Here is a 16,733-nt window from a genome sequence, read left to right as displayed (position 1 = left end):
GTTGAATTTGTTGAGGGGCCTCACGCTGTGAGTTTACCCCTCTCAAACACTGCTGGTGCAGATTCGAAAGCAGCTGAAGCGGAAGTAGAGGCTGCAGGACCCTCTGCTAGAGTAGAAGAAGCAGGAGCCAGCTCTAGAGCAGGTGTGGTCGAGGGAAGTAGTGGATCATCCTCATCATCACCAAGAGTTAGAAGGTCGATATCTACAAAGATACTTTCATTCATCTCCTGATCACCTGCAAACTTAAGGATAGAACTAGCATAGAGGGTTAACTCATCAAAAATCACATCATATGCTTTTATGATGGTGTTAATGTCAAGATTGTAAACCCTGTAAAGAGTCTAGCCACCATCTAACTCAAGTCATGACAGTAACAAGCAGGCAGAGGGGGCCAAATATTCCAGGCCAACTCATCATATGACCAAGCACCAGAGAGAATGATCAAGCCAACAGAACGGTACTGGCACCACATACTTCAGCCAACAGAATAGCAATAGGCCAACAAGCAATAACAAATTGACAGTCGGCCACAGGGAGGAGTAGCATCACCAACATCGCTAAACAGCAATGATCAACATTAGTGGATAGCCACCAAAATCCCAGGGGAGTGGCAACAGACTCTGCCAAACCAAGTAATGAGCCTGCACAACAATGGCCAGCAGCCCTGCTCCTTGACCGACAATAGAAGAGATGAGCTCATCCGACAACCGAGCAGCAGCATGAGCAAGAGAGGACAGCAGTTTCCCAGAACATCACGGGCCAAAGCAGCACGACACCAGCATACATGCGTCCAAGACAGCAGCCACAATGCACCCGCGACACATTGGCAAGAATACACGAGCAGGCCGGACCGAAACACGGCAGAGCTTCAACGGCAGCACGCCCGCTGCGCCTGCAATCAAGCTGCGGCACAGCAGCAACCTCATCAGAAGAAGGCAGCAGCAACGGACACGGCACAATGGCCGGTCAGCATCACAACGGTGAAGGGAGTTCCACGGCGACAGCTAGGCCCGGTGCGCGCGCAGCGAGGCGGCAGCAGGGCCCCGGCCTATCTCCCATCCTATGGGTGGCGGCGACGGCAGTTCTTGGCACGATGGGATGGCAGATCACCGGAGCGGGCGTCATCGGCGGCAAACTCGGTATGACCGAATCACCTAGGATGCTTTGGTGCCCCCAAGACGCCCAGAAACTTGCAAAGGAACAACCCAAAAGGAAAAATGTTCGAACAGACGAGTCACCCCAAGTGCCTGGTAGCTCCAAAACGCAGATAAACATGTGCTAGCTCACAGGAACAACCCAAAACCAGAAAACATCACAATAACGTCCCAAAACAAAAAAGGAAAACACACTCAAAACTACTAAGTCGCCCAAGTGCTCTAGCGACACTGGGACCCTAAAACATGTGCTACAGGAACGACCCAAAACTGAACATGCCTCGAACGACGAGTCTCCCCGGAACACACCTGTGACTCGACTGTTTGAGCGATTTTTTCTCGTTTTTAGGCGTTCCAAGGCCATCAGGACACCGAGGACGACTTGGCCATTCCAGCATGCTTTCCTCATTTTGCGTGTTCCTGTGAGCTATGGAATAAGACAGGCTTGTTCGTTTTGGAAGGCTAGCCTGACAAACAACGCTAGACATCAGCGTTTAGCAACGCACTTGTACTTCAGAAGATAAGGTTCCAGGAAAGCGTCGTTCTAAACCCTCTTTCTATTTCAGCTCAGAGAAAAAGAAACCCCTATATTTTAGATGAGTCGTTCTGATTCTTCTGAACTTTGAGGGCAGAGAAACATCACAGAAATGTCACATGGGTCACTGATGGGGTCCTTTAGTTGCTAACTGCAAAATCTCACGCAAACACTTTTTTTCTTTCTATATGTCAGGAAAATTTTAGTAAATACAATGCAACAACAGAAGCACCAGATTCTTATCTCTTAAGATACACACAACCAATTATGATCGGAGTAAGCTGTAGTAGAATTAATATACAACCGTTAATGATATCTGTGCGACAAGAAATCAGTTCAAACAATGGGGGAAAAGAAGACAGAAGGCTTCTTTGACCTGCCAAAATCGATTGTTACGCTATTCTGCTCTGATGAATGGAGATGAGCTCATTTCAGTGGTGCTGTAGAATGATTCCTCCTGGTAGTAGTTTTCATCCTTCTCCTCTTCCCACTTGAGAACCTCCCTTATGTACTTGAACGCCTCGTCGACCGTCTGACGATCACGGGCACGAACCTGCCACACGAAAAGCTTCCGGTTTGTGTGCTGAAAGTACAGGTCCTTGAACTTCTTTGCGATGTAGTAGTATGCCTGGTGGGCCAGTGACTGGTTGTTGTGGTGCGTCTGAACCGGGCAGAAATCATTGAACCACTCACAAGTTGAGAGGGGTGCACGGTTGATCTTCTCCTCGAAAAGGTCATACTTATTGAGAACCAGAACAAATGGTGTATCACAGAAGCATGGTTGCCTGGTCAAACAGAAATTAAGAAGTTATAATTCCAACATTTGCTGACTCCATCGAAACCGATTCAATGAAGGTTTTCATTTAAAAAATAAAATACCAACACCGATATAATTGATTATACTGCTTTCCAATAATGAAACTTGAATGGCTGTTTCTCTCAAGATACCTTGAAGCTGAGAATCACTGGGCACAAGGGCAATTATACTATGCGAAGTTATGTAATCTGGCCTAAAATGTAATCTCAGATGGAAAAGATTATCATACCGGATTGTAGCCTCAAATAATTCTTTGCTTTGCATCATTTTGTTCAGAAGAGGCCTACTGCTGCCATTTACCGGGGGTCCCAATTGGTCGTAGACACTGAGTGCTATGCAGAATATCACCATGCGAACATCCTCAAACATTTCCACCCACTTACAACCATCATTCATGCCCTTTGCACTAACTCTAATTAGCTGATATCTAATGAAGAAAAAGAACTCAAGATTAAGTGCATGATTTAAAAACACTTCTATACATGGTCAGAAGGAAGTTAAGACATTACTTGGTGAGAGGCTGGGAATGTGCCTCAGGGTTGTCGATATAAGGTTCAGACATTGGGCTGCAATCATCAAGGGTGAACTCAATGAAGGCCAGCCCATTTCCTTGTGTTACTCCTTCAGCAAAGATCACATCTTTCTCTGAAGGTTCATACTCATTGCTTGATACCTCAATGGCCTGCAACAATATACCAAGTAGAGTCCAAAAGGTCACTCAAAAACTTGATATGGGAAGTTCATCTTTACACAATACAAACGAGCTTGATCAAGGTTCGAGCTATATTAATTTGAAAGCTATGAGGTCATACCCTGCTCAAGAAGTACTCGGCCACATCAGGGAGAAAATGCAATTCCTCCTTTCTTTTAAAAGTTGCTTGTATAGGAGGATCCTTCCACATCTCGTCAACGAATGGAGCATATTCGCGTGTTGCAGCAGGGAAGAATGCATCTAGATCACCAATTGCAATGATATCCAAAAGCCAATCTGAAAATTTCTTCAGCCTTGCATTTATTGAGTATGCACAGGAATTGGAGCCATTGGATTTATTTTCATCTGCGTACCCAAAAAAACAGCTCAATAATACCGTGTCTATGTCAAAGAACAAATGACTTGACCATATTACCATGCTGAGTTTCTTCATGCTCTGAAATCGTGTAATTCAATCTTGACAAAGCCTCTTCCTCAAAACGTTCGCGGCCCTCTAGCAAAACCCCAAGATACTTGAACATATTGCTTTGGATCATCAGTTTGATACCTTCAAGTTCTTCTTGGGTGAACCTAGTCCCGTACAAGTACTTAGCCTAAGACAATTTTTTTTAAAAAAAAATCAGCATGAAACATAAAGAACTAGTGCAGGATACAAAATATGAACACCACTAGCAGGTAAAGACAACACAGATCCTGAGTATGAATCATGACTTGTTGGAACCCCGTAAAAAATTTCTAAGTACTCTACTTAAAGGATATAGCACTAATGATTACATTTTAGAAAACAACATAGCTCATCTCTGGTCTGTCAAAGGAATCTGACAGTAACAAACATGGCTAATCTGTTTAAACAAGAACAAAGCTAAACGAGCCCTCTTCTGGTCATCTTAACATGAGAGCACTGGAAGGACATGCTGGTTGGGTGTGACAGCATGGGGGGTCTCTGCGTAAAACAAGGCAGAGCCCTCCCATTTTAGATTTTACATAAAAGTAATCACAACTGAACTTCGAATGGCTTCTACATCCCAGAGATGAATTACTACATTCATCTCGTGGCAAAACGTAGTGCAATCTGACCGCAGTGCAATTCTTGCACAGATGAATTATTGCAGTTTGAATCTGACAACAGTGCAATCTCTCACACAGAAATAACATAGTTCATCCCACAGATCAATTACTACAGTCTGAATCTGATAGCAGTGCAATCTCTCGCACAGGGCCAGTAACAGAGAGTTACATTGAAAGAATTGTGATAGAGCTAAAGGGATCGATGTATGAAATCAGATCTAACCTGCTTAAAAATAGTGCTTGTACCAGCGCCAGGTGGTCCAAGAAGAAGCAGCTTTTGGATTCTTTTCTGGTCCAAGTAATCAGGGACAGTTCTTGCAGAATAGTGAACTTCATCTCTGGTTCCATTAGAATTCGCAGGAGGTACCGGTAGTGAAAACAATGCGCATGCAAAACGTGTCAAAGCCTGGCCACACACACACAAAAAAAAAGTCAGGAATAAGCACACCAAGCTTAAGTTCTCAAAGAAATAACAATGTTATGCAGTTCCATTCAACAAGATACATACTGACTCCCATATTTTTCCCTTGATGTTGTTTTGTCCTTCTTCCTCATAACGACCATCATCATAAACCCAAAAATGAGTATCACGGGGACACTGAACATTTGCGACCTGCAAGCGTAATGTAAGTGATATGACAAAAAGCTCTTTTATGGGGCAACTCTTGCCTCTCTTGAGGTAAAAGGGCTCTTTTAAATCTTAGCCATGAACTGAAGGGCTCGAATTTAGCTATAAAAAAAAAATTGTCTACTAGGCTGCCGGTTACTACTAACTAGTCCTTTCTACAAAGGGAACTTCTGCACGATGAATTAATATCACGCTATCCAGAATGGCAAGACTGCTGCACTTATGAAAACTTCATAACTTGTCACAAACTGGAAGGTTTTCAAAGGAAGATAACAGTTGAGTCTTTTTTATGTATATCACTTTTCCACAAAATGAAACACTTACACCAATAGTCTGAATCTTCTTAATTCGCAGTGATCACCATTAAAGCAGTGGATTACATAATTTGTATACTTCAAAACAAACAGCAGAAAATTCATATTTCAAATCAACTAATATACTGGAAGTTAGCAGGTTGAATGGGCGAAAAGGTTTTTTCTTGAAGCAACAAAATGGTTCAGGTCACACGGTATCAGAATTCATTGAAGCACAAAAGAAACATTTATATCATCATTACTCATTTCCTTGTTTGATGTTGTGATTTCGCCAATTTTACGGTGTAAGACATTATTATTAGATATGGAATAGTTTAGGATGACCTAACATCAGCAGTCATACATGCGAAATGGACAATTGAAGTTAAAGTAGGTGTATTATAAAAATCCTGATTCCCAGTGACAAAATGTCAGTTAGAAAAACAAGGAGAACTTAGTACATATTGCTGACAAATATAGACTTTACAAAATACTTATAGTTAGTGAAACATACCACACAAGCTGCCATGTATGGTCCAGTAACTAAACTATCCCTTATGAATGCAGTTTGGCCAAAGGGAATCAACAGTTGGTCCCCTCATGATTTCTGCCAACAAGCAGCTCTAGAAGACTAAAGCATGCTTGCCCAATAGGGAGTGATGATTTTAATTTTACAGCAAAATAAATGGAATGACCGGTACCTTTAAAATTTTCAGCTCAATCTTTGTTATTTCCCTTCCATTTATATAAACCTGGGTGTTGCCATTACTAGCATTGACTTGAAGCTTCCCAGTAAAGCTGAGGTTAGAGCTAATAATTCTGTCTGGCTTTTCTCCTTCCTATCAGGAAAAAAGTAGCTTCATTATAACAAAATTCAGTTAAATTTATACACAAGCTTTGTTCTTACACTTCTAATAGATTTACCTTTCCCCATAAGCCTGACTCCTTGTCATACCAATACTTTCCAGGCTTCAGCTTCTGAGGAGGCCGTGTGCAACTAAGGAGGTCTGTCAACTCTTCTGGTCTCAATGGATAATCATTCACGATAAGTTGCTCAGGCAGAAGCTGGTTTGCTTGGCACTCCTTCTCAGCTTTCAATATTTGCCTTACTTCCAACGGGCTGAGCAACCGCGAAAGCATCCTTGAGTTCTTCCCTAGCTTTGACCTCTTCGACTCATCGATTGACTGGCCGATGCAAGTGACGCACTTGCGCCCTTCTGGCATTGATCCCATCATCCTAAGCACACAGTGGCTGCAGTATCTTGCATCGCAAACGAGGCATGACTCCTTGCTCTCCCATTTCCGCTTCCCACAACGGTGACATGCCCTTCTCCTCTTCTCCTTCTTTGTGACCGCTACGTACTGCTCAGACATCTCCTCAAACTCCTTGCTTTCATATTTGCTGTCCGGCGTGAACCCAAAGGTCACCACCGGAGCTCTCCTCCCCTCCTGCATTTCAGGCCTGTTCTGTGGACCCGGTGAACTCTGAGCTGAACCGTGTGACTGTGAGCGAGAATCGTCGTCGTTATCGAACTCCTCATTCTGCAGGACAGAATTGACCGACTCTGAGCTGCCACCAACCTGTGTGGACACCGGATCCGCGCAGCGGGCGATCCTAGACACCGGGAGGCGGATGGGCGCAACAACCGGTGCCACCGGTAGCCTTCCTCCATCCCCAAGCATCTGGGGACCGGACACTGGCTCCGCTGTGGGGATTGCTGGGATCTCCACCGGGTCTACCCTGGGGAGCTCGTAGGACACAGGCGGGCCGTCGTACTCGAGGGCGATGGAGTAGTCGAGGCTGGGCGGCGCCTCGGGGATGGGAGTGCCCAGGGGGAGAATCCTCCTCATCATGTCCTCCCAGGTGCTGCCATCCATGGCCTCCGCCTCCGCCTCCTCTCTGCCTCCCATGGCTGCTTGCCAACCACCTCACCTTTCGGCCTCGTACCTACGTCCTCATCACCGCAAATTCAACTCGATCCACAAAGTTTGACTCCTCCTTCAGCACCGAACCAACTCGAAATGGAATGTCCCCCCAGCAGCTACAGTAGACATTGCTCGGATGAAAATCTGCGGGAAACCCCAGCCTTTGTAGAGCAGGGGCGCAAGAACTGCGACTGCGAGAAGGAGAGATCTTTACCACATCCGTCGCTTCAATTGCGCTCAAATCCGCAGGAGCTGGAATCAAAATCCAACCTTTCCACCACCGAACTGAGCTTTCCGAGGCCGGCAGAAGGAGATCCCACCTTTCCTCAAAATTGGATCGGCTTGGTCAGAAAGAAGCAACAAAGCTGAATCCTGTACAGGCTGTAGGACACCACACCATGCCAACCATGGATGGGATGGAGAACAGGAGAGGAACAACTGCAAACCCGAAAGGCTGCGGAGCTGACTTGTAATAAACGTGTTGCTTTTGGACTGAGAAGGAAAACGACGGCAGGAAACGAGGAAGAGGATCCGCCGATGACAGTGAAACTTCCGAATGGAACAATGGCTATTTTATCTCTTCTTCTACCCCTCCATTTTTATTCTAATTACTTTGCGTGTGCTTCTTGGAGCTTTTGCTTTCATCCGTGATCATCAGTCATTGTCACATCCTCGTCCTCTAGATAATAAAGGTATAAAACAGCCTATACATCCGAGAACGATACATAGTAGAATCGGTCATTGTCATATACGACCTTGGGGTAATAATAAGTATCCGTTCGGATATCGATGTAATAATTGCTATTTCATGCATCAAATTATATGGTTTTCAGACATGGTTGTTGACAGACGATGTAAAGATATCTGGGCTGCCAAGAGATAACAACGCTTCGTTCTACCTGGGAACAATTTCATGTGAGTTATATCTTTATGGAACATTCTATGAAACAAATCATAGCACAAATCACAAAGCACATCCAAGGTTATAAAAGTGATTGAGACAAAAGCATGATTTAAGTTAACTTAGAAGTAACAAATCTCAAAAAGTAAATAGTGGGGCAACTTTGCCATGGGTGGACAGAGTTTTTAGGTACATCAATGCCTGCCATATTGTAGGAGCCAATTAAACCAGGTTATTTAATAATTTATCACTCTCTTGATTTTTTGCCACTGGCCCATGGTCAATGACTCTTATGACCTCACGTGTCGCTGCAACTTTCTATTCTACTATAAACTAGCTGGCACCCCGTACGTTGCCGTAAGAGGAGTCAAGATTGTAAATTACCATATTATACATACTATATATTGTTAGTATATACTCAATATAAATACCAATATGGATTAATATTGTTGAATATATTATGATAACTATATTATATGGTATGTATGCTATTGTAGTTAGCTCATACAATATGTGTATTATGCATAAATATGGTAACATAGTAATATGGCATATGGTACATATGGATACCGAACCATGTATATGTATACAACATATTACAAATATATTAGGCATACATATGTATTAATCATATATGTAGTTATATGTAACATATAGCATATAATATATGCATATATATATATATGTTATATTATAATAGATACATATGAACATATTAATATAGTATGTTACATTAACATATATGTACAATGTAATGGCATAAAATATAATATGTTATACCATATATAACATATTGTGTATGGTATAACATATATGTGTTAATATAACATATATTATATAATATGGTATAGCATGTTATATATTGTACGCATATATTATATATAGCATATAATATGCTATGTCATATTATATATATATATATATATATATATATATATTATTCTATTATATATGGTAATATGTAACATCTATATGTATAATATGTAATATGCAACCATATAATACGTTATACCATATATAACGTATTGTATATGGTATAACATATATGTATCCATATAACATATAATATGTATAATATAATATAGCATATATTATGGTATCATTATCCATATATAACATATGTTTTAATATATAATATATTACTAATTAATAGATATTATATATAACAAATTATATGTATGGATATAACATATTGTATTCATATAACATGATGGTATAACATATATATTGTATACATATCATATATGTTATATGGAAACATATATGTTATACCATATACAATATGTTAACATATTATATGGTTACATACATATATGTTATACCATATAATTACATATATGGTATATAAGTACACATGGATACATATTATACAACATATATGTATATGTAATTACATGTATGTATCAATGTGTAATCATATACCATATATGTTATAAATGGATAATGGTACCATATATATATTATATATGTGATATAATATGTATCCATGTATGTCTCCATGTGTAATTATATACCATATATGTATATATATGTTGTATATATATATTACTGTAATATATATGTTATATATATTACTATTTATATTCATACAATTACAATTATATATGGTAATATGCAATATCCATATATATAATATGTTATGTAATATGGATACAATATTGAAATGGTAAAAATGCATATAAATGATTGCAAAGGAACATACTTATTCACCAAGTAACCTAGTGTTGAAAATAATTTTAGAAATTATTAAAGCATATGAAAGGAATATTAATGAATTTTTCCAGATTTATGGGAATTTATTTGAGGGCTTGAAAATTGCAAGAAGTTCTAAAAGTAGCTCTCTTTGGATTTTTTTTTATTTTGAAACCTACATAGGGTATTGAGGTAGATCCTTTTAAAATAGATTCATCATGAATTGTAAGGCCCATAGAAAAAAGTTCTTGAATTTTAGAGCATAGGAGTCTCACTGTCCAAATAGAGAAAAGGGAAGGAGGAGAAGACCGGGTGGGTCTGTTTGTCTGCAGGGTACTGTTTATCCGAAACAGTGCAACAGTAAATGCAACTGTCGCGTTCACGTGATGTGGGCAAAAACTATATAAATCCTTAAACATGTCATTAAGCATTTATGAGTGTCCATAGAATCGTAATTGAAGTTTTGAGTATGTAATTAAATGTGTTTAAAATTAAATAAGAATTGTTAAATTCAATAATAAGTGATACATTTTGAAGGAAATCATAAATTTACTATGCAACATAGGATTGGAAATAATTTTAGAAATTAGTCCATAGCAATTAAAGAATATTAGTGATTTTTCCTAGATTTTAGGAATATATTTTGATGCCCTTAAAAATTTGAGCAAATAAGAAAAGGTTGCAAATTTAAAGATTTTTCTTTTAAAATTGACTCAAGGTTTTTAGGTCAAACAATTAAAATGGGTTGCACATGAATTATATAATCCCACAAAAATCCTTCCACAAATTTTGGAGTTTGAAAAGACCTACTTTTGGATCAAAGAAGGAGTGAGATCTTTTAGCTTATGTCGATCACTATTCACTTTAGGCCCACACGTCATATTCACTTGTCCTCCCTCTCTCTGTCTTTGTGTTGGCCTCTGCCGTTGTTGACAAACACAGCCAACCACTGAGCCTCGTCGCCGGCCACTGAGCTGCTTCCAGTGAATTCGGTCACCACCTTATTCCCTCCTCCCTTATCTCTCCCCCTTCCCTTGCTCTCTCTCTCTGCTCACCCTCTCTCTCGACCATGAGTAACAAAACCGAGAAAAGCAGTGACGAAGCTAGAGCAAAATAGAGGGGGGTGCAGCCCACAAGATTGGACTGAGTGGGTGCAGGAGTTTGAGTTGAGGGGGGTGTTAAGGGTAAAATTATGAGGCGTAGTTGTGATTTCTGTTTTTTTGGGTGCATCCACACCCTCTCCCTTCCAAATAGCTTCGCCCATGGAGAAAAGCACAGCACGATGCCACCGTAGACCCAAATCCACTGCTCCCGAGGTCAGACCAACTAGGCCCAAGCTTCGTGGAGCACGGAGGAAGGTCGCAGAGGCTTCCCATAAGCTTTCCCCCACCAAATCCCCATCTCTCCTAGCAAGATTTGGTGCGCCGGCGCATTCTTCCCCAACTCTGGTGTCTTGCTCTGCCCCTCACCATCGACCTGCCTCACCGCTGCCTCTTCACATCAACCTGTTCCTTGGTGAGCATCCCCGCATTGTCCTCTACCTTTTGCGTGCACTAGTTTGGCTCCGGCCCGACGCCAGCGCGCTCGTCCACATGAGCCACTCGCCACTACCCCTTTGTTCTTTACCGCCGGCCATGCCTCGGCCGAGCTCTCCGGCCAACACCTACCCAGGGAGCTTCCCCTTAGTGTGTTGTCGCTTCCCAGGCCTTCGGCTGGCCATTAGCCTCACTCCTTCATCCTGCTCCCATGCGCACGCCGCCGCCGTCGTGCTACCATCGCCGTACGTCATCGCTGGCTACTTTCCGGTCATAGTTGTCATCAACGTGTGCTTCAAACAGGTTCCCCACATCACGCTCATGCTTATGGTGCCCTCGGCTAGGCCGATTAGGCCACCACCGAGGCCTGACCAAGCCACCGGTCGTGGCTTGATCCCGAAGGCCGAATTCAATGGTAGAGAAGGCTTTAATAAGAATTTGGCCATGAGAGCGAAGCTCTCGTCTTTGGTGACCAGCAAACGGAGGGCTAAAGTGAAATCCAATCCACAAAATAAATTGATCCATGGACGGCACCATTGTGGTAAAGGTCGTAATGCAATGTGCGGCATGGCTCAAGGCCATTTTGACCGAAGTCAAATAAGCCAGCCCCACTGTCAGCCTTTGTAGCTATCTGAGCCTAAGTGCAAAAAGTTTAGAGCCTTTAATATTGGGTAATTCCAGGAAAAATGCGAAATCAAATTATTCTTGCATGGTTAATTCGGCTGAACCTTGTAAAAGGCATAGTAAATTCAATTTTGATCCAAAAATAGTGGAACCAATTTTTTTAGCTTCGTATGGTCATTTTCTATTTATTAAAAATTATAGGATCCATGGAATATGTACCAAGCTCCAGATCGTCAGATTATCTAGCAGGTTAACAAGGTGTTCAGGGCGCTCAGTTGTAGGTCATCCTCGGACGTTGAGACAGGAGCACGAGCGTCTGCTCCTCTCTCAGCACGCCCGTCTGTGACGTTCATCAAGCCGTTGGACCCATTGGTCTGTCTGACCTTCGCAGCCGAGTCATCGAGGCCGTCTTCCACTCCGACTTCTCAGCACTACTACAATGACCCCTTGGCAAGGCAGTCCTTCTCCAGGGCCACTGACCCACACTACAGTGATGCCTAGGCTAGGCATTCTTTCTCTAGCGCCAATGACACCCACTATGACATCACAGCATCTAGGCTAGCCTTCACAGGTGCCGATGACCACTTCTACACCGACAAATAGTCCACACAGCCTTTCGATGTAGACTCAGGTCCTTCGACTTCTCGCGTCCTTAGCTCGGGTATGATACTACCTTCATGCATAATCAACTGTTACGTAAGTAACACTTTATCGTTTATAACGTGTTATCTGCGTTGTTTCATATGCAGAGATCGATGATGTATGGGACGTAGAGGCGCAGGGACGTAGGGTAGCCACATGGAGTTGCTCACCACGGAGGGTACTTAGGTCCCTTGGTACTCGTATATCTTTGGAGATAGTGATGAGCTCAGTGCGTCGCAACTACTTGGTGCGTCACTTACAGGGACATAACCCTCCCAAGACAGCTACGCCACTGCATGGTCTACGTGGATGATCGTATCACCGAACCTGCTGACGTACTCAACTAACCAGGTGAGATCGTAGAGGCACATTGTCCCAAGGGCCGATGCGACCAGGGGTCATCCTGAAGAGGGGACATAACCTATAGGCTACTAGGTTATTGTTAATTTCATGGTCTTATGTTATTATTAGTGTTATGGTACTATAGTAGTGCCAGTGTAATACTAGTTTCTTTGTTCTACTATATTATTGTTATTGTTATAATATCTTTAATGCATTGTGTTTTGTTTTGTGATTTTGTTCAGATCATACACTCATACCACGATCATTCCATAACAATCATAATAAATACATCGACCGAACGTACAATGACATATACGATACCCCTAGTGGTGTATCGGAGTCTTGCCTAACATGCCTTAGGGAATTTAAAAAGTTCGAACATCAATGGGATGATACACAAATTATAATGGCATCCTAACAATGCTTCTAGTTGTACTGGCTTAGAATGAACTGCGAGGAGGCACCTGAGTCCCAATAATCTCCAGCACTTTATTGCATTGATGGAGGAGGAGCAGGAGCACGAGGTGGAGGAGGACTATCCCTGTTGTGACACGGGTAGGTGCATCACGAATCGATGCATATAGAAGTGTCCTCCAAGTGTTTTACAGGAAGACTAGGCATATTATCAACCTCCCACTGCAAGTTGAAGATTTGGTCTTGCAAGTAGTGCACGTAATCTTGGATATGTTGTAAAATAGGAGGGTTGACCAATCTCATGTACTGGCAAGTGTCGGGGTCGTCGTTAGAGGCCTGTAGAAATGTGAAGGTCTATATGTATAATGTTTTCAAAAAATGACAAAAACAGTCATGGTGGTCTAGTTCTCACCCTACCAAGAGGAAATCGGAAGAATCGGTGCCTCCCATGAAAGCTCCCATTGTACATCTGAACGACGCAATCGTAGCCATGAGAACAATTGGGCCACGACTCATTCGGGTGCTCGTAAATCCTTAGGTGACTTGTAGGATGAAAATCAATTATATCCTACAAAGGGAAGTTGTACAGAGACTCCCGTACTCAGGTGGACAAAATGAACCATCACATCTCACCGCAGGCCTACCCGCCCCATTCTTCCTCGCCCCCTCCCGTCCTTACCCTCCAGTGATCGATGTTGTTTCAGTTTCTTTTATAGATGAGTCTTTTATATATGTGTTTAAGTAGAATACGCCCTTTTACCATCACTTAATATTTGTGTTGCCCACACACATGCTACCGTGATAATAAAAATATGTAGTCTATTTTTAGACATAGCCTTTTCAGACCGTGATAACAATTTTCTTTTCTTGCCGCCTCAAAATAGGTCGTCATAGATGCCTGGAGGAACCACCCTATGGGATTGCCACAATGGCATGAGCGTCCATTGTGTAGGTGTGGCGATCGAGCTTGAATATCGATGTCCTTCGAGGTTCATACTTTTGGTAGGTGGTTCTTTATGTTTTTGGAGCTTGATGATGGTTTCATGGTGCGTCTCTCTTTTTGTCTTTGTCCACACCTCCTAATTATAACTTCAGTACATCACTTCTAACTTCGGGTTTGTTATCCTAAGTCTTATCGTTTCAAGGAATGGATTGACCTTGTCAGGCCACCATACTATGAGGGCTACATTACAGACGCTGAAACAAAATGTGAGTATGAGATTAGGATGGAGGAAGCATGGCTGAGGCAAGATGCGCAACACTAGTGGCAACAAGAACGTCAATGCTGAGAACAAGAACATAAGCGACAGGACAAGGAACTTTAGAGGAGTGAGGAGGAAACTCGTTTCTGATAGGACATTCTAAGGAGGCAGGAGGCTGAACTTCAAAGGCGTGAGGAACACTTACAAAGGCATGAAGCACTCCTGCGTCGACAAGAAGAGGTTGAGCGCGAAGCAACACGTTAATGAAAGGGGAGACATCCCCGGTCCACCTAGTAGAAGACTTTTCCTATCCGCATCAATGTAATATTATCGTCAACTTTGTGTTATCCGCACACGTTCAACTGTGATAATAAAATTGACGGCTTCTACTATAACTGAATGCATTACTAAACATGTACTCCATTTTTAGACGTAGTCTTTTCAGAATTAGCATTCTCATCACTTTCCTTTTCAGACCTAGCCTTTTCAGATAGTCTTTTCAGACCTAGACTTTTCAGAAGTAGCTTTTTTAGCACTAGCCTTTTATAACGTTGCCTTCTTAGATGTATGCTTTTCAGAATTAGGCTTTTTAGAAGTAGTCCTTTTAGAAGTAGCCTTTTCAGATGTAAGCTTTTTAGAAATAGGCTTTTCATATGTAGGCTTTTCAGAAATAGTTTTTTTTAGAAGTAGCATTTTCAGTTGATATGACCACACATTCCTTCAGAATCAACTACTTTGCAAGGCCGATTTTTGTGGACTTAGTCCATGAGCTAGGATGAATCCGTTGTATAAATAGATGATCTCCTACCCACATTTAGAACCACACGAATAGCCTCAACCTCCAAAACTCGGATGAAAATGACGTCTATTCTATTCCCTAAGAAATACATGTTGGATTCTATGCCTGATAGGGTCGAAGTGCCCATGTACTGGTGTGGAGATATTTGTAGGGTGATGAAGTCCTCCGACTTATCACTACTATAGAACCTGTCATAGATAGCGATCCATCACTGTCAGTTCACTAAAAATCAAATTGGTATAGTTATCACTGTCAGTTCGTAAAAATGTAACATCACTGGCGGTTTTTAATAAAAACTAGAACTGATGCTTACGTATCACTGATGGTTCGTAATAAAAACTGAAAGTGGTAGTAACTCCACTTGTTTAATACTAACCAGTAGTGATGGACTATCCACACCCGAAATTGCAATCCAATCGGATTTTGGCTCGACCTCCCATCCATCTCTCTCTCTCTCCTTTTATCTCTTTGTGTCGACTCTCTCACTCCCCTATCTCCTCACCTCTGCCTCTCTCGCTCTCTACCTTCGCATCTCTCGCTCTCTGCCTTCTCCCTCCACCGACGGCCCTGCTCCTCTCCTGCCTATCGTACCCTATCCCGGTGGCGGCAGAGTCCAACGGCCGTAGAGCACACCAGATCCCCTTCTCCCCACCGGCCTCCTCCCCTTGCGAGATCCACAGTGAGATCCGTTGGGGATCTGGCCATGGATCTCTCTAGGGCGGCAGGCGTGAGGAGGAGGCGGAGGTGGAGGTTAGCAGCGAGCGTGAGGAGGAAGCGGAGGTGAGCGGCCAGGGCCGAGGGCACTGTTGGTGATCGTCGTGTGTGCTGTGGCGGCGGCCTTCATATCATTGCGTGTGTTGAGGCCGCGTGTGCTAAGGGAGCCACTATTCCAACCGTGTGTGTTCGTCGTTGTGTGTGTTGTGGCGGTGGCTTTCGTGTCACCACATTTTCTTGTGCAGGGTGACGATGGAGCACGCCAGCAGTGGTGGTAGACAAGCGGAGGAACTAGATCAGCAGTGGTGAAGGCCCAACGGTGACGATGAGCTCCGTCATGTGGGGTCGGCAGTGGGTCCTTCGACAGTGACGATGACGATGAGCTCCGTCAACGGTGATGATGAACCTCGTCAGTGCCGATTCCAAAACTGGCATTGCTAGTCCTTTTTCTATCAGTTCCGCTTATGCAGTGCTGTTTTAAAACCGACACTAATGAGGTTTTGGAACTGGCACTGTTGACCAGTTTTGGTGCAGTGTCTCCTATACCTACGGAAGGAGGTTCTTCATGTACCGCAACTACAAGATTTATCCACCCTATGGAAGCACCAATGTTGGCTCTCGTCGCTAGGTAATAACTTCTGGTCAAACTACTCCAGAAACAACTAAGATTAACCACTTAACGTTTTGTTCCTCATTGCAGTCGTCGTCACCACTATGTGACTTCTTACAGTAGCT

General features: G+C 42.7%; 1 protein-coding gene across 2 annotated transcripts; it reads right to left on the bottom strand.

Annotated features, from left to right (window-relative positions):
- Positions 1-1,908: 1,908 nt before the first annotated feature.
- On the bottom strand, positions 1,909-7,694 carry LOC133922884 (extra-large guanine nucleotide-binding protein 3-like). 2 transcript variants are annotated; one of them, XM_062368412.1, is made up of 10 exons: positions 7,348-7,694; positions 6,132-7,249; positions 5,909-6,046; positions 4,795-4,899; positions 4,510-4,692; positions 3,634-3,811; positions 3,319-3,563; positions 3,016-3,188; positions 2,736-2,933; positions 1,909-2,474 (listed from the first exon to the last, which is right to left on the bottom strand). In XM_062368412.1, the coding sequence occupies exons 2-10, from the start codon at positions 7,116-7,118 to the stop codon at positions 2,087-2,089; spliced, it is 2,595 nt and encodes an 864-aa protein (XP_062224396.1). In that variant the 5' UTR covers positions 7,119-7,249; positions 7,348-7,694; the 3' UTR covers positions 1,909-2,086. The 2 variants fall into 2 exon arrangements, with proteins under 2 accessions (XP_062224396.1, XP_062224395.1); XM_062368411.1 differs by having other exon boundaries at positions 6,132-7,694.
- Between the last annotated feature and the right edge of the window lie 9,039 nt (positions 7,695-16,733).

The sequence above is a fragment of the Phragmites australis genome, chromosome 6 (genome assembly GCF_958298935.1).
Source record: "Phragmites australis chromosome 6, lpPhrAust1.1, whole genome shotgun sequence".
NCBI lineage: Eukaryota > Viridiplantae > Streptophyta > Magnoliopsida > Poales > Poaceae > Phragmites > Phragmites australis.
This window is presented reverse-complemented; position numbering and strand designations above follow the sequence as displayed.

Bases quoted from the DNA above. Each gene is read 5' to 3' on its own strand.
- LOC133922884 (XM_062368411.1), bottom strand. From the start codon at position 7,118: ATGGGAGGCAGAGAGGAGGCGGAGGCGGAGGCCATGGATGGCAGCACC. The intron at 3,189-3,318 runs GTATGACCTCAT...ATATTGTTGCAG, and splicing joins CCGAGTACTTCTTGAGCAGG to GCCATTGAGGTATCAAGCAA. The intron at 2,934-3,015 runs GTAATGTCTTAA...TTTCTTCATTAG, and splicing joins CATTCCCAGCCTCTCACCAA to ATATCAGCTAATTAGAGTTA.